General features: G+C 36.2%; 1 protein-coding gene across 6 annotated transcripts in view; it reads left to right on the forward strand.

Annotated features, from left to right (window-relative positions):
• The window catches only part of RALGAPA1 (Ral GTPase activating protein catalytic subunit alpha 1), a 280,919-nt gene that overhangs the window by 120,765 nt on the left and 134,955 nt on the right, over positions 1 to 25,199 (forward strand). For 4 of the 6 annotated variants that reach the window (XR_002725793.2, XM_023189637.2, XM_023189636.2 and 1 more), the window contains exons 17-25: positions 926 to 1,093; positions 4,260 to 4,384; positions 5,800 to 6,016; positions 6,964 to 7,140; positions 12,524 to 12,676; positions 15,931 to 16,124; positions 16,365 to 16,463; positions 17,622 to 17,777; positions 19,113 to 19,241. Coding sequence is in view for 5 of the 6 variants with exons in the window: in XM_023189637.2 (XP_023045405.1) it covers positions 926 to 1,093; positions 4,260 to 4,384; positions 5,800 to 6,016; positions 6,964 to 7,140; positions 12,524 to 12,676; positions 15,931 to 16,124; positions 16,365 to 16,463; positions 17,622 to 17,777; positions 19,113 to 19,241 (1,418 nt within the window). In the remaining variant the exon portion in view is untranslated. Of the gene's footprint in view, positions 1 to 925; positions 2,471 to 4,259; positions 4,385 to 5,799; positions 6,017 to 6,963; positions 7,141 to 12,523; positions 12,677 to 15,930; positions 16,125 to 16,364; positions 16,464 to 17,621; positions 17,778 to 19,112; positions 19,242 to 25,199 lie in introns of all 6 variants that reach the window. The other 2 variants (XM_023189633.3, XM_023189634.2) reach the window with 1 other exon arrangement.

Consider the following 25,199-nt stretch of genomic DNA (forward strand, 5'->3'; position numbering starts at 1 on the left):
CCAGCTAGTTTTGTATTTTTAGTAGAGATGGGGTTTCTCCATGTTGGTCAGGCTGGTCTTGAACTCCCGACCTCAGGTGATCTGCCCACCTCAGCCTCCCAAAGTGCTGGGATTTTGGTGTGAGCCACAAAGCCCAGCCTATAATTCTTAAAAGGAGATGTACGAAGCCAGAGATACAGTTTTTAGAGCTTGATGGTTGTTTAATGGAAAGGGCCAGTAAAAGGCAGGTAAAGTTTCTTCCTAGCAGATTTAAGTGGTGGTTTTGCCAAAAACAAAAGAATACAAGTGATTTTTAAAAAAAATATATTGACTTTATTTGATGTCAGTGAATAAGATTTTAATACTGTAATAAAGTAAAACACCTTGGGAGAACAGTTTCCTGACAAAGAGAACTTTAAGAAAAGGGTAGAGAGTTTCATTTCTAATATGTAATCAAACAGAGGAGCAAAATTTGAAGAAAAGATGCCTCTTACGTTTTTGGGAAGGAAGCTGGAGGATTTATTAGACCCTATAAGAGTCTACAGTGGGATACTTGGATCGGCTTTCTGTGTGAAGGTGTATTTTTTCTGCTTGGAACTTAAATAAGTAGGAAAAATTTAATGGCATTTGAGTTGCTTGATTTATTGGCACAGCTCTATCTTTATCTGCACTTCCAAATGTTTCATCATCTCACTGTTTCTATGCATGTTAACATTTTAAAATGTGTTTTGGTAGTTTTCTAATTCATTGACACTACATGCTATATTGGCTTGTGCCCATCATTTTTCTAAAAAAACAGATTTGTATTTTGATTTTTTTTCATTGAGCTTACAAAAACCCAGATTTTTTTTATTTTAAAGTATATGCTTTAGGGTATTATTGAAATTAATAATTATTTTTTATATTCATCTAGTTCTTCTCTACATAATTTTTTTTTCTTTCACAGATATTGATGATGCTCAAATACTTCCCCGCTCAACTAGAGTCAGACATTTTTCACAAAGTGAAGAAACTGGAAATGAAGTTTTTGGTGCTTTGAATGAGGAGCAGCCATTGCCTCGAAGTAGCAGCACTTCTGACATCTTGGAACCATTCACTGTTGAACGAGCCAAAGGTGCAGTTCCTGTCATTGACAGTTCATCCCGTCATGCACCAAGCTTGCAGAGTTCCACAGAGGCTTCTTCAATAACTAGATCCACTGAAAGCCACATCACTGATACTCATAGTAGAGAGTCTTCTCTGGAAGTTGGTGATAGCATATATGACCATCTTTGTCATTTAATAGGTCCAGTAGAACTTGCAGATTCAGCTTTTGAACAAATCCAGTACATTGACCTTGAAGGAGATGATGATCTTCTTTCCACCCTGAAAGAATATTTTAAGGAAAACCAGGAAAATCATAGTAAAAATGAGATAGGTAAAGACCCAGCCTCTCAGGAAGTGACTATTGCAGTAAATAGGGGTGAAAGGTTATCCTTAGATAAATTAGAATGCACAGATCAGGAAATTGAATCAGAAAATATCACCTCTTTTGTTGGGACTCCTGAAAACCTGCAGTTTCAGAAAGAACCAAACGCAGCTGTCTTCATAAGTAATATCGCACCTAACCAGTCAGGCAGTTTTATTAGAACACAAATTTCTGAAAAATCTAAGCAACCAAACAGTGATAAACAGCCATCAGAGCCTAGTTCAGATAGCCTTTGTGATAAAGAAAAAAGGAAACATCTGTACAGACAAGCAGCTACAGAATTAGATGCTTGTGTTGATGTAACACTAGTTGAAAAGCTTAAGAGTGTGCAAATTAATGAAAAGATCACTGTCCCACACGGTATGTGTGCCAAGAAAGCAACACTAAAAGCACCTGTTAACCGCAGAATGCCTCATGTTACAAGTACTAGCAAACTTTCTCCAACTAAAAGGAGCTTGTCTGAAACAGTAACTCATAGAGCCAAAATCATGAAAATTGCTACTAAAAAGCGAAATAGTGTTCATGTTACTTTTAGGCCATCCACTGAGTCCGTTCAGTTTTATAATCCTCTGGAAAACAAAGAGGCTCCATGGAAGATGAGACTGCGGAAGCTTGGTGGCTTTAGTAGTGGTAGCAGCAATAGCAGCACCAGCAACACCCATACCAGTTCAAATAGTGCTACAGAGCTAGTAAAACCTGGTGTGTACAGACCTCTAGATACACTTGGTACTGCATCAGTAAGTAGTAAAACAGTGAAGGAATCCACAGAGATTTCCACCACCATATTACAAAAAGAAGGAATTGCAAGTAGTCAGTTAGGCAGTCGTAGTACTCTAAGGTCATCAAGTCATGAGGCAGGACTACAGCAGGGCTCCCTGGGTGGCGTTTATAAAACTGTTGTACATGCTCTTTCGAAGCCGAAGGCAAATGTTTCCCCACAGAGGCAGAACAGAATGCCACCAGAGGCTCCACTGAGGGATCTGTACAGTCATGTAATGGGCTATTTTGGAAGGAAAGCTGCAGGTGAGCACTAACAGTGTGCAGAGCGCAAAAGGAGAAAGACAGCACCAGTTTGGCTTAATGCAACTGAAGCAAGCTATAAGCAATCAAAAAGCTTTGGGATGGTCACTGCTTTCTCTCTGTTTGGTTATGCATGCGCCTTTTCCCAGCTGTATTTTTCCCAGCATAGAATGTTTATTTAAATTACTAATTTCCCTTATAAGGCATTTAGTTAAACCTCTTTGCTGCTGAACAACATAGGAAAGTGGATATATAGGAAAATTTCAATGACCTATCAAAGACTACCTAAATCAAGTATTTTTCTGAGTGTGTACCACGAGTGTGAAAATTAAGTTTACCAAGGAGTTATTATGCTTTCTTCCCCACCCCACTATAGTTTAAAAGGGCACCAGATACTTCTAATTGAATTCATTTATTTTTACTGCTGATCTATTTGGTTTTGTATTTTTTCTTGATAGAAATTATTTTGACAACTAACGTAATAGAAATCAAGGTCCTACAGCCAGCACCAACATTATAGTTAACTATCAGTGATGAGGAAATTATTTCTTAAATCTCAAAGTGAATTTAATCACTTTTCATTTAAGCCATTTCCAAACATGCTGTAGGCTTTTAGTTTTGCATTCATTTATATAGAATGCAAGTTGTGTCCTTGAAACACTTTCATTACTTTCTTTTTTTCTGGGATTTTAAATGTGCATAAAGGTTTCACAATAGCCAATCATGATTTAAATATGGAACCTCTATGGACAGATAACAGAAAGCAAGATTATGGTAACGTTTTATCTATCTTGAGTCAAAGTTAAAATAACTTTACGTATATAGACTATTAACTTTCAGCAGTAAGGTTGGTTTTGATTTTATTTGTTTTAACATGGTTTTGTTAGCATGATTAACAACGCTGTATAATGCATCTTGCATTGAGCCATTAATGCCACCTGAGGGCAGTATTTGACAGCTTAGCAAAGCCTGGCCAGTAATATAAAGATAATGGTATTTCACAGTGAGCTTCTGACCAGTGTATTTTCTTAATCTGAAATACTTTGTAGTTTATTAGGAATATAAACAGTGCTCATTTTCCTTTCATTGCAGAGAAATCAACTTTTCAATAGCATAGTACTGACATAGATACTATGTTATTTTCTATAAGTTAGTTTCCCAAGTCTAAAACTTTCTTGTTAATATAAGTGGTAAAAATACTAATAATATAGAGATTAAAAAAATCAAAATAACTATTTTGGATTTTTTTTGTAAGAAAAACCTTTGTTAAAGTTAACTTTTTATTCTTAAAGCACTAAAATTAGATTTTATAGTGGATAGAAACAGCAGTATATCAAAACCATAGAATTTGTATTTATAAATACTCAAATGCATTTGTATCCCACTGAGTTTTGCATAGATTCAAAGGATATATTCCCTGAAAACATTCTTTGGGGGAAATAGGGAATTATAAATTGTTAAGGCTCTAAATAGAAACATTGAGTCAGGAAAAAAGATAAATATACCAGTTTCTTTATAGGCAATATTAACCTAACTTCAGCTAGTGCTTATCTATAAGCTTTCTTGCTGTTTAAAGTTATACTGAAGATTGACTAACATCTGCTTAGTTAAATAAAGTAAATATCAATTTACTAATTCTTAAAATTAAATCTAAAAGAAGGGAAATTATTCATAAATGCATGTTTGGCAAATAATTGGCAAAGATACTTTGTTTTGGGTTGTTGTTTGTTTCAAAGTTAGAGAATGCAGTTAAGTTTTTCCTCACTATATATAGTTATTTATTTATTTTTAGTCAATAAAGAGGACATGAGCCAAAAACTGCCTCCTCTTAATAGTGATATTGGCAGCAGCAGTGCTAATGTTCCTGATCTGATGGATGAGTTTATAGCAGAAAGACTTCGAAGTGGTAATGCCTCGGTAAGTTTTATTTTATATATTTGGTTTTATAGAGGAGGGTAGAAAAACTAACAGATATGTACCTTTTTACATATATGCCAATTTATGTATGAGAATTTTTATTCAAAATAACCTTTCCTCAAAATATAACCCTTTTTATGAATTAAGATTTTTGAGTTACATTTTTATAATATTTTTTATCTAAAGACATAAAACAAACAGCCTCATAATTTTCACCAGGGTGAAAGATCAGACAAGTACCTATGCACAAGTACACAGGTATAAGCAGCTACCTTCCTAGTCTCCCCTTTTTTTGTCTTTGTTCATAGGTTACCCTGGTGCCAGCTGCCAGCCCTCAATGGGAAAGATAGTAATGGAGGTCTTCTGTCCCAGCTCCCATAGTTACATAAATAAATAAATGAATAAATATAATTTAATATATAATTTAAAATAAAAATAATATATAATTTTTATTTTTGTCTCAAGATCTGTTTGTGAACAAGCTCCCATTAGTTTTGCCAGCATAAATATTGCTTAACCATTTTAGATAACTTTGGAACAGACTTAAAAGTTATCTTTATCTTGAATGTTAGGATTATGGCAACATGAAAGCAGAGGCTCTTTTATCTCTAATAATGCGTAAGTGTTAGGAAAGGGTAAATACATGTGGAATTGCTTTCCTTTTGAGATGGAATCTCGCTTGTCTCCCAGGGTGGAGTGCAGTGCTCACTGCAGCCTCTGTCTTCTGGGTTCCAGCAATTCTCCTGCCTCAGCCCCCCCGAGTAGCTAGGATTACAGGTGCATGCCACCATGCCTGGCTAATTTTTCTATTTTTAGTAGAGACAGGGTTTCACCATGTTGGCCAGGCTGGTCTTGAACTCCTTACCGCAGGTGATCTGCCCACCTCAGCCTCCCAAAGTGCTGGGATTACTGGAGTGAGCCACTGCACCAGACCTGGAATTGCTTTTTTTAAATTGTCATATTTCTTTGGGTTTGACCTCTCTGTAACTCCATTATATAGCCCCTCCTTTTTTTTCTTTTTAGGCTTACTTTTTTCCCCTTGAGTGGATAAAAATCATTGAATGACATATTTGCTGTCATTCTTTCCACTCTCTCACTGTCTTTTTTGTTTGCTGCTTTTTTTCCACTTAAATTCTCTTTCTGCTGTTTCAATTTATATTCACTGCACGGATCCTACTGAGGCTTAAGAGTCGCAGACCCAGCATCATATGATATTTGGGTCTTTAGGCAGGCCTACAATAGGTCAGGCTCTAGCTCCATTCAGTTACATAGATTATTTGGTGAGTGTGTTCTCCACTCCTACTTCAGCCTCTAAATCTCAGCATGTATTATGATGGTTTGGAAATTAAAAGTTTCAGATGCTTGAAGAGAATAAAAACTTTTTTTTAATGGTAAAATATTTCTTGAATTTTTAGACTATGACAAGAAGAGGAAGTAGTCCAGGCAGCCTTGAAATTCCCAAAGACCTCCCTGATATTCTAAACAAGCAGAACCAGATGCGCCCTATTGATGACCCGGGTGTGCCCTCAGAATGGACTTCTCCTGCCAGTGCAGGGAGCAGTGATCTTATCAGCTCAGATAGTCATTCGGATTCTTTCAGCGCTTTCCAATATGATGGCCGAAAATTTGACAGCAAGTATCTTTTCTATTTGAATATTATGTTTTATGTTGATTGTCTTCTATTCAAGACTGACTTACAGATTATGTAGACATCACCTTCCTCTCCAATGTTACCTAGGCAGTGGCTCCCACATTAGGAAAAAAAAAAAAATTAGAGATAGTGTCTCGCTATGTTGTGTGGGCTAGTCTTGAACTCCTGGCCTGAAGCAGTACTCTTGCCTCAGCCTTCCGAGTAGCTGGGATTACAGGTGCAAGGTGTCATTCCTGGCCCCACTTATTTTTATTTCAATTTTCAGTGAAATTTCAAAGGAAGTTTTAGGGAATCACCTTAAGTCAAAGCTACTACTTTATTTTGCCAAATTAAGAGCATTTAAAAAAAAAAATGTGATCCCTTCTTAAAAGAAATGACCTTTTTAAGACCAAAACTGTAGAAAGGAAAATAATTTAGGTTGGACTTGTTACTAAAAACACAGTCATGATTATGAGTTACCTCTGTTTCACACACTCATATTTGAAAACCAAATATTTGAATTATGTTCAATGCTACAGTACCCAGAACTTCCCTTGAATAATTGCTCCGTGTTACAATAACATCAGTGATATTATTTGGTGCTGTATTGTTACCACTTAGTTATTCAGCTATAATTCTATATTGCATTTGGCAGTCAGTGAAGGACACCAAATTTTTAAAAAAGAAGTCAAAACCTTGGGAACTAAGTTTGTGAAGAACTGGGAGATGCGTTGGAGAATTACGTTTCCTCCCTTCATGGCTTGTACACTATTCTGATCTAATTATAATCTTCAGAGTATTAAGATTATTTACACTTGTCTGAGTGATATGTAAACAGAATAGATGTACAGGGAATCTTTATGTTTGATCGTTTTGCTGATTTAGCTCTCTTGTAAATATTTTTACTTTGTAATTGGGACTCATATAATAACATGTCTTCTTCCTGTAGATTTTGGCTTCGGAGCTGACACTGGGGTTACATCCTCTGCAGATGTGGATTCAGGTTCTGGCCATCACCAGAGTGCTGAAGAGCAGGAAGTGGCTAGTCTGACTACTCTTCATATAGATTCTGAAACAAGCAGTCTTAATCAGCAAGCATTCTCTGCTGAAGTTGCAACTATTACTGGTAAAGTTATTCATGGGAATGTGTTTCTTAAATGTATTTTTTAAATCTCTGAAGAATTTGATTAAAATTTTGAGAGATTTTAATTTAAGTATTACTTATTACTATTTAAGTATTAGTTTTCTAAATTCATCTTTATGTAACAATGAAGGAGAGAAAAGACATTAGTTTCTTGACTTGAGGTCCACTGGGTTAAACTTCAGAGGACTCTGTGAACGCGTAGTATCTTATGCAATATTTTGTATATATATGCAGTACAACATTTTCTGCAGGATTAAAAAAAATTTTGATGGGAACATAATAGATGTATATGTATATGGAGTACATGAGATAGTTGGAGTGATTTTTAAAATAAATAAAGTTTAAAGTACTGGACTCTACCTTTGTAATTCAGAGTAAGCCTAGATTTTTATGATTTCTTTAGCAAAGTATTTATTATAGAAAATATAAAGCACACTGCTTAATAGAAGGCCTGTTTGTCAATGTACTAATATTCTGTGTTTAGATAGTAATTTGTGCTTTTTGGAAACTTTTTACATGTGGTCAAACCCAACCATAATGTGATAAGTGGGGTCTTCAATCCAATCATGTTAAATGCAGAGTCACATTATTGCAATGTTAGTGAAGTGATTAGAATGAGCCTGAGCAGCTAATAGCCCGTAGTTCTTGGGGATTCCACTCTGTAATCTAACCTCACTGTGGTTCCAGCTACAGTTTTCCCCTTGATGAGTGGTTATCCACTCCAGCTTAATTATCCATGGGATGGTTTTGCATCTTGTGGTTGGCTGGAACTTGCAAGACTGGAGCAGTGATTTCTGCGTCTCTAAACTAGTCAAGCATATTTCCTCACCCAACCCAGACAGAGGAAATTTGAGCCAGGGGAATTCTAAAAGTTTGAAACCCATTCTCTGTTTTCATATCCTGCCTCCTTTTTTCCCAGATGACAAGAACTTTAGCAGCGCCATTGCAGAATGGGGCCCTCGTGGAGGATGGGAACCAACTGGGTTAGAGCTACAGTTCCATCATTACAGGATTTAAATTACTCAAAGTGGAATACTAGAGAAAATTCTTATTTTATAATGAATACCTCTTACTTTAGTTGTTCTTAAATGTAAATGAAAAGATACTTAACATTGATAGTAACCAGGAAATGCAAATAAAAACCACAATGAGATCCTACTACATATACTGAAATTGTTCAAGTTAAAAACACTGACAATCCAAAGTGTTGAAATGAGTGTGGAGCAACTAGAATCACATACATTGCTAGTGAGAATGTAAAATGATCAAGTCACTCTGGGAAAATATGGCAGTAACTTTTAAAGTTAAACATACATTTATTATGTGACCATTTTTAGATATGTATTTTCCTTGGATAGTTGTACACAAAAGTTCATGGCAGCTTTATTCACAGTAGTTAAGAATTGAAAACAAACCAAATGTCCATCAGTTGGTGAGTGGATACATTGTAGTATATTCATTCATTGAATATTCACTGAAATAATACGCAGTAATAAAAAAAGAATTAAATATTAATATATACAAAAACATAGGTGAATCTTGAAAATGTGCTAAATGAAAGAAGTCAAATACAAAAGACTCCATAATTATACTTTATTATTCTATGTGTATAACATTCTAAAAAAGAAAGAACTGTAGTGACAACGTAAATCACCACTTACTTGGAAAGGATAGGTGTCAGTTGAGGGGACTGACTACAGATGGGCATAAGAAAACTTTTTCTGGTGATGGAACTGTTTTATATTTTGATTGTGATGTTGGTTACAAGACCATGTACAGTTGCCATTTTCATATAACTGTATACTTAAAAGTGGGTGTGTTTAAAAAAATAAATGTAGGCTTTATGTTCTGTAACACAAATTTTAATACTATCAAAACTTTAAGCTATTAATCAGACTGTTGTGTTTTCAAAAGATTTCCATATGTAAAAGAAAAAGACATTTTTTTTATTTCTTAATTCTCTGTAGTTATCAAAAATAAAGTTCCAAACAAAAGTTCCAAAAAATAAAATGATATATATGGAGAACTCGTTTTAGGTCTTTGGCCTTTATGTTTTTTGGATAATTTAACTTCTAAGAATTTTTAATATTTATGTAACCTATATTTACTCTATGTAGTGACTATTTTCAGGTCTCTACTGGGAAGTTTTATGAGGCATTCTAATCTTAATCAGTACCATTAATAATAGTGCAAAGGTGTTGTTTAAGAAACTAAAGCAGTTGTATTCGTTTCTGTTTAAAAGACACAAAATTCAGCAAAGATAAAACTCCGTATACACAATATATAAATGATTCAGTACAGTATTTTCTAAGGGTGAAGTTTGCATACATTTTACTACTAACGCAGTAGTACTTTATGAAAGGGATGTTAGTACTCCTGAAATCATCTGTTTTCCTATAATATAAAAGTTTTCAGAAATTACAAAAGAAATCTAGTATAGGAGACAAGAATGAAAATTAAATAACCTCTTTTTAGGTCATGAATATCTTTATAGGAATAGTTTTATTGCTTTAAAAAAAAAACCATTTAAGAGGAAAAAGCCTCTTAAGTAAGTGAGCCATTATAGAATTTTAAAAATAAAATAGGCTGGACGTGGTGGCTCACGCCTGTAATCCCAGCACTTTGGAAGGCTGAGGCAGGCGGATCACGAGGTCAGAGCTCGAGATCATCCTGGCTAACATGAAACCCTGTCTCTACTAAAAATACAAAAAATTAGCCGGGCGTAGTGGCGGGTGCCTGTAGTCCCAGCTACTCGGAAGGCTGAGGCAGAAGAATGGCATGAACCAGGGAGGCGGAGCTTGCAGTGAGCCGAGATTGCGTCACTGCACTCCATCCTGGGGGACAGAGCGAGACTCCGTCTCAAACAAAAACAAAAGCAAAAAAAAAAAATAGAAAAATAAATAAATAAAATTAAAGGCAGTAGTGATTCTCTGGTGATTCTCTGATAGCTAATATGAAATTATTTAAAAATCTTAGTTCTTGGCCTGGTGTGGTGGCTCACGCCTGTAATCCCAGTACTTTGGGAGGCCGAGGCGGGTGAATCACCTCAGGTCAGGAGTTCGAGACCAGCCTGGCCAACACAGTGAAATCCCGTCTCTACTAAAAATACAAAAAATTAGTCAGGCATGGTGGTGGACACCTGTAATCCCAGCTACTTGGGAGGCTGAGGCAGGAGAATCGCTTGAACCCAGGAGGCGGAGGTTGCAGTGAGGCGAGATCATGCCACTGCACTCTAGCCTGGGCAACAGAGTGAGACTCCATCTCCAAAAAAAATAATAATAATAAAATAAAATCTTAGTTCTTAAAAATGAGTTCTATTTTTATGGATCAAAACAAAATACATGGAGATAAAGAGGTTTATATTTCAAAGCATTTGACCAAAGGCTGATGTCTCTTTGGCATGTACTTACGGTTTTTGGTAAACATTAAGGTTATAATTTTCATTATGCCTTCAGCAGTATGTGTTTGTCCTAAGATATAGAATACTTAAGTTTCTGTAACTATCCTTTAACAAATGATTTTTCTGCCATATGAATTTACTCCAAATCGCAAATAAAGGAAACTTTCTACCTGCTATGTATCATAATTGAGCCTACATAGAATCATATGATTACTCATTTGATATGTGATTATCATATGATTATATGATTATTGTGATAACACCTGATAACATAATCTAGTTCTATATGTACTTTTTTAGGCACTTACTGTGCTACTTAAAAAAACACCTATATGATATGTGGAATTGCACTTTTATAGAATATAAATACAGATCATCCTTGACTAACTATAATTAACAACTTACAATTTTTCAACTTTACAGTGGTGTGAAAGCAATTCTTATTCAGTAGAAGCCATACTTCAAGTACTCATACAACCATTGTTTTTTGCTTTCAGTACAGTAGTCAGTAAATTACATGAGATAATCAATACTTTATTACAAAACAGGCTTTGCATTAGATGATTTTGCCCAACTGTAAGCTAATTTAAGTGTTCTGAGCATGTTTAGGGTAGGCTAGGCTAAGCTATGATGTTCAGTTGATTAGGTGTATTAGGTGCAATTTTGACTTATGATATTTTCAATTTACAATGAGTTTAATGGGGTGTAACCCCATCATAAGTCAGGGAGCATCTGTATGTATTTAATTTATATTGGTTTTTTGCTTTACTGTGTAGAAAGAGGTAATGAGGGCAGAGGTTTACAGTTAACTGAGTTCAAAATATTGATATTTTTCTGCTACAAGAAGCTTAAAATAAAAAGACTTACTGTTTTAACAACTTGCTTGGTACTAGCAGCACTATATTATAACCACCACAAGTTGTTCTATACAGCAGTAATTTGTGCTGTACTTTATTTAAGTTAACAAAAGTACCTGCTGTGTACCAGGTACTATACCAGGCACTAGCACTACTACAGTATATAACAGAATTCCTGTTCTTACAAAGTTTATACTCTACTGGGGAATATTTAACATTGAACGGGCAGTTTCAAGTCAGTGTAATGAGTGGTGTAATAGAGAGGTGCAAGGTTCAGTGAGAGCATCTAGCAGAGACCCTGTAATCATACTTGGCAGGATCAGGAGTAGGCTTCTCAAGGAAGCAGAGACCTGGAAAATAAATAGGAGTTAACCAGGCCGAAAAGAAGATTAGGGCTCCATGCAGAGGAAAAAGTCAGAGGTATGATGCAATAATACTCTAATAAATACAGGTAGTTTACTTTCCATAATTGGACATAAAAGTTCTAGGTGGGTTGTGGAGAGGAAAGAAAGTTACAGAGAGACTTGAGAACCATACTAGGAAGTTGGGGCTTATGCTGAGGCCAGTGAGTGGCCACTAAAGGATTTTAAATGAGGAAGTGACAGGATCAAACTAGATTTTTAGATCTTTTTGCTGCCTTATGGAGAATGGATTGGGAGGGGGAAGTCGGGATGTGGGAAAGACTGAAGGACCACTGTAAACCAAGGATTGATAGTCACATATAGAGCAGCAGTGAGCAAGTGCCTCAGTTCTTAAATTGCCGCAAGTCTAAATTAAGTGAAATAGAATGACAGTGGGTACTAGAGTTTCTATAGCTGGGCCAGAAATGGGAGTAGATATTCTTACTTTCACTAATGGCTCCTGTCATTTGGTACGTGCAGTCTTGATTCTATACTATCAATAGTCCCATGGTAGACAGGAAACAAGACTCCTAGATATAAAAGCTTGTACAATACTATGATTTTCGTGACCTCCAGTTGTAAAGCCAGTTCATAACTGATTTTATCTTTTGGTGTTTAAAATTTGTTTTATTTAGGGTGTTAAACATTACATCTTAGGTAGGATATTGAATACTCTTTACGGTAATTTTATGAAATTAAATTTACAGGTTCAGAAAGTGCTTCCCCAGTCCATTCACCTCTGGGCTCCAGGTCACAGACGCCTTCCCCTTCTACGTTGAATATAGATCACATGGAACAGAAGGATCTGCAGCTCGATGAGAAGCTCCACCACTCTGTTCTTCAGACACCAGATGATCTAGGCAATATTTCAAAATTAGATATTTACCTTTTTTCTTTTAGGGCATCAGTGTCAGGAGATCATAAATAAGGCATCTTATATTTGATTATATATGATTATTGTAAATATTTTGGACTTTTCTAAGTCCTTTGGAAATTTGTTAATATAACTTTTTCTTGTTCTTAAAGATATTTGTTGTCTGAGTTTTACTCGTTTTATTATAGTTGATTAGAGTCCTCAACTTAGTTATTGCATTATTTTCAAGTACTGTATTATCATTTATTGATATTGGTAGTGTTTCCTAAAACAGGAAATACATAATTTGGCATCCTTATTCTTAGTTTTATACCTAAAGAACCTAGTAACACATAGGAGAACATAGTAACATTATCACTTGTTAGTCAAGCTTTCAGTGAAACAATTTATCAAACCATTTTTTAATTTTGATTCAGCAAATTTATCAATGAAATTTAATTTAAAAATAGAGGTCCAAATGAATATTTTCAAGTAAATGTTAAAAAGTGACTTGGGAAACCCAAGTAACTGCCAAGTTTTTTTTAAAGGTTATTTTTGCTAGATTTTGTATGATGTAACAAACATCAGTTAGACGTTTTGCAAATATACCATAAATTGGTCAAAGACACAGTTAATGAGATATTTACAATGAATAAAAAGCTAGTTTTCATTGGTAAGGTAGCACATTTATTCTCTGACCAAAGTAAGAAATTTAAAACTATATAACTTCTGAACTTTTTTTTAAAAGGCCCATTTCTTTTAAAATTGTCTATAGAGGCGAGGTTTCGCCATGTCGCCCAGGCTGGTCTCAAGCTCCTGAGCTCAAATGACCCGCCTGCCTTGGCCTCCCAAGATTACAGCTGTGAGCCACCACACCCGGCCCAAGGGACCCATTCGTTAACATGCAATTGCCTTGTAATTATATAGCCCTAATTTTCTGGTTTTTGGATTATTTCTGATCTTTTCTTTTTCTCCTTTGATCTGCAGTTGTTTATTTGTTTACAGTTATTTCCCCAACATTTGGAAAAAAAACTTCAAAGTTACAGAAGAGTTTCAAGGGTAGTAAAATGAACACACATAAACCCTTTATATAAATTCATCAATTAATATTTTGCCACTTTGTCTATATATACACACAGCACATACATGCACAAAATACCCTGCCCTTCCCACGTGTCCCCTGAACCTTTTTTTTTTTGCTGAGGCATATAAGAGGAAATTGCGAATATCAGATCCTTCAGACCTAAACACATTAGTGGATATGTCCTAATAATAAGTGTATGTTTTCTGTATAATCACAATATAATGGCCACATTCATGATATTTAACATAGATACATAAGTGTTATTTTAGTCTATAGTCATAAGTCCTCAATTGTCCCAATAATGCCCTTTATAGCTACACCACACCATCAGCAATCCAATAAAGAATTTAATCAGGCCGGGTACCATGGTTCATACCTGTCATCCCAGCACTTTGGGAGGCCAAGGCAGGTGGATCACCTGAGGTCAGGAGTTTGAGACCAGTCTGGTCAACATGGTGAAACCTTATCTCTACTAAAAATACAAAAATTAGCCGATCATGGTGGCATGCGCCTGTCATCCCAGCTACTCAGAAGGCTGAGGCAGGAAAATTCCTTGAACCTGGGAGGTGGAGGTTGCAGTGAACTGAGGTTGTGCCACTGCACTCCAACCTGGGTGACAGTGAGACTCTGTCTCAAAAAAAAAAAAAAGAATTTAATCAAAGACCACACATTATTGCTTGCTTTTTAATCATTTAAAATTTTGTTAGCTTTGAGAAGGATAAGGTAGAGGCAAATCAGTTGATTTATCATTGTATTGTGAAGGTGCTCTGGAGTAGGGAGGCATTAGCAACAATGGTTAACACTTCAGTGTGTTTCGTTTGTTTGTTTTAGTGGCTTTACCCAAGAAGCCTTTTTTTTTTTGTAATGGAGAAAGACTAGTACCTTTTTAATAATACAGTCAGTTGTATACTTTATATGCAAAGAGAAAAAAAGTTAACCATTAGGAGTAAAGAATACATATGTACTAAGAATTAAGTTATTATAAATTCTCAATATGTTGGAATGTTTTCAAGCGTAAGAAATCATAACTTTATGGTTCTTTCAGTCTACAAAATTTTTAGTTCCCAAAGTTCTTTAGATGCGTAGATATCTCTATTGACTTTTTAATTATTTTCTATAGCCTTTTCCATTATATATATTGAATAGAATAATGGATTTTTTTTAAAGCTGGAGGCAACCTATAATGATATCTAGCAAAACCATCTGTTTTACAGATCAGGACATGTATCCTTAGAGAGGTTATTAAATAACTTTTATAACACATAATTAGTAGCAGAAAGAAACTAGAACTAAGGTTACCTATGTTTCTTATAATCCTGCCAGTATTAGTAGGCAAAATACAATTTTGGTAATTTTGATTATGTTTAAATTTTAGTTAAAATGTTTATTTTTCAGTCGGGTGTGGTGGCTCACGCCTGTAATCCCAGCACTTTGGGAGGCCAAGGTGGGCAGATCACTAGGTCAGGAGTTCGAGACCAGTCTGGCCAACATAATGAAACCCGGTTTCAACTAAAAATACAAAAAAATTAGCTGGGTATGGTGGTGTGCACCTGTAATCCCAGCTACTTGGGAGGCTGAGGCAGGAGAATTGCATGAACCCAGCAGGCAGAGGTTGCAGTGAGCTGAGATTGTGCCATTGCACTCTAGCCCAGGAGAGAGTGCAAGACTCCATCTCAAAAAAAAAAAAAAAAAAAGTTTATTTTTCATGCCATTATGCTAACTCTTAGTGCTGGTCTGGGATGTAGCTACAAAGAAAAGGCTTATGAAGGCTTCCTACATGATCTGCCTTTAGCCTGAGGTTTTCCATTAATTTGATGTTATAACCTGAAGTAGCTGTTAGATAAAAGTGAGAATATGTGCTTATAAATTTGATGTTTTTATACAACATAGATTATCTGACATAGATAGAAATCTCTCTGTCTGCAAAGTGAGTAGTAGTTACATAGAAGCACTATTGAATAACTAGTTGTTGACATAATAATTATCTTATAATAATTCCTTATTATTTCATAATAATAAGTGAGGTTTTGACCTTATCAGGAAAAAACAATGTATGTTGACATTTCTTTTATTCACTTCTGTAGATATTTAAGATTGTTAATTTAGCTTGGTTTCTTGGGGGGTTTTATGTTCAGTTCTCTGAAAAATGGCTGACACTATATATTTTTTTTCTATAGAAATTAGTGAATTTCCATCAGAATGTTGTAGTGTGATGGCAGGAGGTACTCTGACTGGATGGCATGCTGATGTTGCTACTGTAATGTGGCGAAGAATGCTAGGCATTTTGGGAGATGTAAATTCAATCATGGATCCTGAAATACATGCTCAAGTTTTTGATTACCTTTGTGAACTTTGGCAGAATCTAGCTAAGGTAAAAAGAAATAGAGGATGTAAGTGGAGAAGAAAATAAAAATATTTAAAAATAGAAGAAGCCTTAGAAAACATTTGTGACACCCTTTTTGACTATAGATAAACTGGTACCTGGCATGGTGAAGTCACTTAATTGTAATTAAATAATACATGTAGAAACTGGATTTGAACTTCAGTTTAAGGTAAACTGGAAGAGAGAAGAGTTTTCATAAGTTTGTTGCTTTTTATTTGAAAATTACAGATTAGAGATAACCTCGGCATTTCAACTGATAATCTGACCTCCCCTTCTCCACCAGTTTTAATTCCTCCACTGAGAATTCTTACACCTTGGCTTTTTAAGGTAAGCTTAATATATAAAATATGAGTTTAAAATTTTTCATTTAGTAACTCTTAAACATTTTATAGAGATTTTGGCTATTATATAGACTCCTAGAGCACTTAACTTTTTAAGCAGTATCCTTAGGAAGTCATTAGGCATTACATAGAGAAGAGAGTGAGCATGCTAAAATTACTCAGGATATATTGCTGTTGATTATTTCATAAAACAAAAGTGAATATAGAGAGGTATGTCTGTGTTGTATTTAACTGAATTATAAACTTTGAGTTGTATCACAGAGTATGCTGTGTATTAAAAATTGTGACCTGGTGAGGTGACTCACACCTGTAATCCCAGCACTTTGGGAGGTTGAGCCAGGTGGATCACCTGAGGTCAGGAGTTTGAGACCAGCCTGGCCAACATGGTGAAACCCTGTCTCTACTAAAAATACAAAAAATCAGCTGGGCATGGTGGTGGGCACCTGTAATCCCAGCTACTCGGGAGGCTGAGGCAGGAGAATCGCCTGAACCCAGCAGGCGGAGGTTGCAGTGAGCTGAGATGGCGCCATTGCACTCCAGCCTGCGCGACGAGAGCAAAACTCCGTCTTAAAAAAAAAAGTTTTAATTCTTTTTTGTTTGTTTTTTAAAAGACAGGGCCTTGCTCTGTCACCCAGTCTGGAGTGCTGTGGCACGATCACAGCTCACTGCAGCCTTGAACTCCTGGGCTCAAGCAATCCTCCCACCTCAGCCTTCCGAGTGGCTGGGACTACTACAGGCGTGTGCCACCATGCCTGGCTAATTTTTTATTTTTTTGTAAAGACAGAGTCTGTCTATGTTGCCCAGGCTGGTCTCAAACTCCTGGCCTCAAGAGAACCTTCTGCCTTGGCCTGCCAAAGTGCTGGGATTACAGGCTTAAGCCACTGTGCTCAGCCAAAATATTTAATTATTTTAAGTATTGATATGTTTGGTACATTTTCCTAAGTGGGACAGTTTATAGTTATACCTACATTGTATCATTTTGGATGATGATAATTTCAGCAATCCTGATTTTTAGTTCATTAAAGAAATTGGGCCAACATGGAAATAAATGAGATTATATACATTGTTTGCCATATTAAGTTGCTTAAGTTATTTAGCAAATAGTATTTCTTTTTGAACATTAAAACTGATCTTTTAATTTTAGGCAACCATGTTGACTGACAAATATAAACAAGGTAAATTACATGCATATAAACTTATTTGTAATACAATGAAAAGAAGACAAGATGTTTCTCCAAATAGAGATTTTTTAACACATTTCTACAATATAATGCATTGTGGATTACTTCATATTGACCAGGTAACTATATATATATTATCTAAGAAGTAGTTTATATCATATTATCTTTGATTCTTGATTCTGTTTAACTCTTGCCTTTTAAGGTCTAGAAGTTAAACTCTCCCCCTTATTTAGTGATTTATATACAATTTACTTCAATTTTATGACCTTATTTGTTCTTGAAATACGGTTGAAAATCAAGCTATTATTGTAGGTAGAGAATTGAGGTAGTTCTCCATCTTTAATGTTGCACCAACCAGTTTACTTTTTGAAGCAATTAAACCATCCTTTGCTTAGGCTGACACCTTCCTTTAATGTTCTAGTGTACCTACTCTTAGGCATTTTGTGACTGATACTTGAGGCATATGGAGTTGTTTATCTAGTCATGCAACAGTCAAGTTTTTTGCAGTCTAAGAATCAGCACATCACATTTTCTTATTACTGTCAATTATATTGGCATAGTGACAGTTACATTGATTTGATAATTACATGAATTATAATCATTAAATAGTCATAAATGTAACCTTAGAATTACTTTGGGAGTCTTGATCTCAGCCATAAACTAAAAAGTGTAGGAGGTTGCAAGTCAAAATAATGTAAATATGTTTATCCTAATATGATCAACTCGTAGGTCATTTAGAGAGTATATTAATATTAAAAGATGATAATACCTCTTTCTGAAAAATGAAAAAACTTTTTGCATTAATTTAAAATTAGTGTGCTACCTTGTAAACATGTCTCAAGTAAAATAACTCTCTTGATTACTAGAAAAAGAGAGCTTTTGTTTAAGATAAGTTGTACTGAATAATACAACTGAATACACTGTATCCTCATAGTAAATTCCAAAGACAAAGTAAATGAATAATCAGATTAGGAACATTCCCTTAAAAGTGCCTAGGTCTAGATTTCTGAGGCTTAAAGGACTTCAGTTTATTTTAAAAAGAGAATCTTTCCATTGTCACGTAACAGGTCATGTGGATTCAGAAACCAGAGTTATTGCACAGATGCACAGAAGCAACTAGGTGACAGGAGAAAACTGCTATGCAGTTTAGTTTTACATTGTGTGGGCCTTGTACTTTTAACCTTCTGAAGCAAAGAGCCTTCCTTAATCTGTAGTGTGAAAAAAATGCTGTTATTTATGCCAGTTAAATGAATGTATTTTCAGTTTACTTTCCATTGATAGAATATAATATTAAGCATGGATTATTTGGAAGAATTGAAATTAGTCTTTCCAATTAGCCAACGTACAGTAATTACCTTTTTTATTATTTCATATATTATCTATTTTTAATGCTACTGATTAGCTGATACTCAAGATTACATATGTGATATTCTTTTTTCCTTCTTTATTCTAAGGATATTGTCAATACAATCATCAAACACTGCTCACCTCAGTTTTTTTCACTTGGTTTGCCTGGTGCCACAATGCTTATTATGGATTTTATTGTAGCAGCTGGTAGAGTGGCTTCTTCAGCTTTTCTCAATGTAAGTCATTTTCTGTTCCTTATCATATAACAAACTTTAGTTAGCCAGGATTCAACTAACAAAGTTGATAAAACATAAGATGATATTCAGGAAATTTAGTAATTAAGTTGGAATTGATTGCTTCTCCTATATTAAAAAAAGTAAGAAATTCTGAAATATAAGAGAGCACTAAAATCAGTAAAATCTGATAAGCAAAACAGGATTTAAAGTTGAGGAAATCTAAAGAAACGGAGGGAAGAAAGCAAAGAAAGAGCAATGGACTATAGCAAGAGGTAAGAAACAATGGTGAGTCATCATCACACAGTGTATATGTACATGAAATCATCGTATTGTACACCCTGAGTATATATTGTCTTTAACAATTACAGATTTTTTTAAAAAATGTGGTAAGACAACCACCATAGGAGGACATATGTCCTAGGAGTAAACTCTCTCTCTCTCTTTTTTTTGAGATGGAAGTCTCACTCTGTCGCCCAGGCTGAAGTGCAGTGGTGCAATCCTAGCTCACTGCCCCCTCCGCCTCGCGGATTCAAGTGATTCTCCTGCCTCAGCCTCCTCAGTAGCTGGGATTACAGGCAGATGTCACCACACCCAGCTAATTTTTGTATTTTTAGTAGTGATGGGGTTTCACCATGTTGGTCAGGCTGGTCTCGAACTCCTGACCTTGTGATCCGCCCACCTTGGCCTCCCAAAGTGCTGGGATTGCAGGCGTGAGCCACCGCGCCCAGCCAGGAGTAAACTCTCAAACTGCATGTGAAGATTTTCATACGGTCGTGAAATTGTGAGACAATGCTAAGTAAATTGGTATAAATGGAATATGTTCATCTATAAGTGGCAGAGGTGAGCTAGAGAGGAAGGCAGTAATGCTGAAAATGTTAGATGCAAGCCTAAGGAAGGAATGAATAACCATTGAAGGATTTTAAGCAAGGACTGGATGATCAAATTCATATTTTGGAAGGATCACTCTGGAGCAAAATGTAAATGAAAAAATAATAACTGGAAGTCTACTAGAAAAAACTAAGGGTTTTTGTGAGAAAAACATACTTGTCTAGTACTGTGTAACTTGAAGAGCAGTTTAACATACCTTATTTCATTGTTAAGCTGCAACAGTGAAAGATCAATAGTGAATAGAAGGAGTTCTATTTGGGGCCTAGTAAGATGCGTATTAGACATCCATGAGGAAGATGTCAAAAGAATAATTGCATATACTCAAGGGACATGTCAGGACTGAAAATAAAAGCTAGGCAACATTAGCTTATAGATGATATTTAAAGCCATGAAACTGGATACAGTCACCTAGTGGAAACAGACAAAGCAGCAGCGGTATTTATAGCTGTATAACCCTGTTTTTCCAGTTCCCTGAAAACAGTGATCATGTCTTAGTCATCTTGGTATCTCCAGAGCCTAACATAGCACCATGCTTGGTTAGTTATTGAATATGTGTTCATTTAGCACCTAGTGTATACTCAACATTGTACTGAGCTCTTGTGGTTATTAAACTCCCCCCCCCCACCGTGTACAGAATGTTTTTGTAGGTGAAATACAGAGGGATATAGAATAAATTGGATAATACTTTGTGCTCAAGCAACATAATGCCTGCTGGTGGGAATATGGAGAAGTATATTAACAACTCCAGAATGTAGGGCATCAAATAGGTACCAATAAGAGGAGCACAGCATAGTAGTTAAAAGCATTGTCTAGAGCTGACCTGCTTGGGTTCAAATCCTGGCTCTGCGACTTATGAGCTGTGTGACCTTGGGCAAGTTACTGAATGTCTCTGTGTCTCAGTTTCTTCATCTATAAAATAAAGATGGCCAGGCATGGTGATTCATGCCTGTAATTCCAGCACTTTGGGAGGCTAAGGCGGGTGGATCACCTGAGGTCGGGAGTTCAAGAGTAGTCTGACCAACATGGTGAAACCCCGTCTCTACTGAAAATACGAAATTAGCTGGGCGTGGTGGCGCATGCCTGTAATTCCAGCTACTCTGGAGGCTGACACAGGAGAATCGCTTGAACCCGGGAGGCGGAGTTTGCAGTTAGCCGAGATCGCACCATTGCACTTCAGCCTGGGCAACAAGAGCAAAACTCTGTCTCAAAAAAAATAAAAAATAAAAAAATAAAGATAACTTGCCTCATAGGATTATTTTATAAGGATTTGTAACATGATTGGAACGTTATTTGACACTTTATATGTGCAATATAAGTTTGTTAAAATTATTTGGTAATTCGGAGAATGGAGAGATCTTATTTGTTTAGGGATATCGTGGAGGTTTCATGGAAAATATATATGAATATGTCCCTGAAAGATTAGTAGTATTTGTTTAAGTAAAAATGGAGATGAGGAACAGTATTCCAGACAGAGGTAAACAGGTATGAGTGAGATGTATTCAAGGAATGACAAATAATCCATTTTGTTTAGGAGCTAGTTAATCTGTAAGAGTGTAATAGGCAAAAAGAATCGAAAGGTACTTTATTTTTTTTAAAAAAAATTATTGAGATAAAATATACATATCTAATTTACCATTTTTATCATTTCAATTAATTTTTTTGTTTTGTTTTTGAGATAGGGTCTTGCTCTGTAGCACAGGTTGGAGTGCAGTGGCACAATCGAGGCTCACTTCAGCCTTTACCTCCTGGGCTTAAGCAGTCCTCCTACATCAGCCTCCCAAGTAGCTGAGACTATAGGCACACACCTATAGTCCCAGGCACCGTGACTGGTAATGTTTTTAACTTTTTGTGGAAACAGGGTCTCACCATGTTGCCCAGGCTGGTGTTGAATTCCTGGGCTCAAGTAATCCTCCCTGCCTTGGCCTTGTAAGGTGCTGGGATCATAGGCATGAGCACCTGAGCTATCATTTTTTAATATACACTTTTTTTTTTTTTTTTTTTTTTTGAGACAGTGTCTCTCTCTGTCAGTCAGACTCGAGTGCAGTAATGTGATCTTGGCTCACTGCAATCTCTGCCTCCCATGTTCAAGTGATTCTTTCGCCTCAGCCTCCCGAGTAGCGGGACTACAGGCACTTGCCACCACGCCGGGCTAAGTTTTGTATTTTTAGTAGAGACGAGGTTTCACCATTTTGGCCAGGCTTGTGTCGAACTTCTGACCTTAGGTCATCTGCCCACCTTGGCCTCCCAAAGTCCTAGGATTACAGGCGTGAGCCACCACACCCAGCCTTACATTTTAAATACATATATATTATTTTTTTCCTGCTTCTTTCCTCCTTTCCCTGCTTCCGGGCCTCTGGTAACCACCAATCTATTCTCTTATCTTCATGAAATCCACTTTAGCTCCCACATATGAAGGAGAACATGTGGCATTTGTCTTTCTGTGTTTGGCTTATTGCAGTTAACATAATGTTCTCCAGTTCTACCCATGTTGCTGCAAATGACAGGATTTTGTTCTTTTTCATGGCTAGATAATGTTTCATTGTGTATAAATACCACATTTTCTTTATCCATTCATTTGTTGATGGGCACGTAGGTTGAGTCCATGTCTTGGCTGTTGTGAATACTGTGTGGTAAACACAAGAGTGCAGGTATCTTTTTGATATCTTGATTTCCTTTCTTTTGGATATACACCCAATTGTGGAATTTCTGGATCATATGGAAGTTCTATTTTTGATTTTTTGAGGAACCTCCTTGCTGTTCTCCATAGCAGCTATACTAATTTACATTCCCACCAACAGTGTATGAAGGTCCCCTTAGAAAGGTACTTTAGATCTTTGCTACCCAAAGTGTGATCTGCACGTCAGAAACATTTAGCATGGTCTGGGTGCTTATTAGTAATGCTGAATCTCAGACCCCATCCCAGACCTATTTACTGAATCAGAATCTGCATTTTAACTAGATCACAAGTAAGTGGCAAAATCATTAAAGATTGAGAAGCACTGCTTTAGACTACATTTTGGAAAGGTCTTGAATGCCAGGAATCAGATTATAATGCTATATTAGATAAACAGTTAAGTGTTGTTGTTGTTGTTGTTGTTGTTGTTGTTGTTGTTGTTTGAGACGGAGTCTCCCTCTGTCACCAGACTGGAGTGCAGTGGCACGATCTCGGCTGACTGCAACTTCCGCCTCTTGGGTTCAAGCGATTCTCCTGCCTCAGCCTCCCGAGTAGCTGGGACTACAGGCACACCACCACGCCCAGTTAATTTTTGTATTTTTACTAGAGATAGGGTTTCACCATGTTGGTCTGGATGGTCTTGATCTGTTGATCTTGTGATCCGCCCACCTCAGCCTCCCAAAGTGCTGAAATTATAGGCGTGAGCCACCGTGCCTAGCCACAGTTAAGTTTTTTTAAAGTGGTGAGAGAGATGACTGAATCCATCCTTTGGGATTATTAAATAAGTATTAATCTGGGAGTAAATTAATGGAAGACAAACTAGAGATGGTAAACAAGTCATAGGGTTATAGTATAATCAAAGTACATAGACTATAAATCTCTTGGATACTAGCAAAACTTGATAGAATTCAGAAGATGCCAATATATAAACCAATGTCATTTTTTATTAATTTACTGTGAAAACTAGTAGGATTCAATGGGTTATTCCAGATGACTAGTCAGCACATTTCCTGCAGCTTTTTTCAAGATTCTGCAGGAGAATTAAGCCCTAATGTCATAAGGCATCTATTTTATGTAACTAATCCATTTGAAATGACTAATTAATTTCTCTCTTATGTATCTAATACTGTGCATTATGTCACATCCTTGAGAAAATGTAGAATATAGTCATTTTTTGCATTCTCTGGTTCATATGAGGGATACCTGTTGAGAAATGCTGCATAGGAAACCAAATCGTTGCAAGATTCAAGCATAACATATCTCCATAATAAGGTTAAAACAAGTCATTTCCTCTGATGGTGTTGGAAATAGCCGGTCCAGGCTGGGCGTGGTGGCTCACACCTGTAATCCCAGCACTTTGGGGAGGCTGACACAGGCAGATCACTTGAGGTCAGGAGTTTGAGACTAGCCTGGCCAATGTGGTGAAACTCCATCTCTACTACAAATAGAAAAATTAGCCGGGCGTGGTGCTGCACGCCTGTAATCCCAGCTACTCAGGAGTCTGAGATGGGAGAAATGGGAGGATCGTTTGAACCTGGGAGGCAGAGGTTGCGATGAGCCGAGATTGTGCCACTGTACTCCAGCCTACACGGCAGAGTGAAACTCCTTCTTAAAAAAAAAAAAAAAAAAAGGAGGAAACACCTAGTCCAATTCTTGCTCTTTGTATTCTTATTTTAGATTTCATTCATATCATCTTCCTTTTGTTAATGCTGTCTGCCCCCCACCCCCTCATCATCACAGTCAATATTAGATCATTTTCATCATCACCAAAGAAATGCTCATATACATCTCCCTACCCCAAACTCTTGGTAACTCAAATTTATGTTCTGCCTTTATGGATTTGCCTGCATATTTTATATTACATGAGCCTGTATTTTAATTGTTTGTTTACAAGTCTCTCTCTCTCCCTGGACTGTAAACTTCTTAAGGATAAGTACAGTGTCTTAGCTAACTTCTTGTCTCCAGCCCTTAAGACAGACTGTATTACATAGAAAGCTCGATAGTGGAGTAATTGATTTAGTTTTGCCTTTCTTAATTATGATCACATTCCACGTCTGCCCTCATTATATCCACATACCTGACTATTCCCAGTTACCTCATCTACTTATATAGAAAAACTCTCAGCTAATCTCTTTCATTAAATACTGATTTTTAAGATCAGTTTCATTTGTATAAGATAACTTTTATTTTAAATTGGAATGGTAGATGTGAGTTCACTCTGCCCTTTTATACTGCTGCCTTGTATCTTTAAATCCAGATTGTTTTTTAATCTGGAAACGAGTTGTTTTGTTGACAATCATATAATAGTGTATTACACCATTGCCTCTATTACAATATTTATTCAGATGTGGAAATCCTCTTGGAGATTGGTTCTTAATTTATGTGAATAGAAGTAT

Source organism: Piliocolobus tephrosceles, chromosome 6 (assembly GCF_002776525.5).
Source record: "Piliocolobus tephrosceles isolate RC106 chromosome 6, ASM277652v3, whole genome shotgun sequence".
Classification (NCBI taxonomy): Eukaryota; Metazoa; Chordata; class Mammalia; order Primates; family Cercopithecidae; genus Piliocolobus; species Piliocolobus tephrosceles.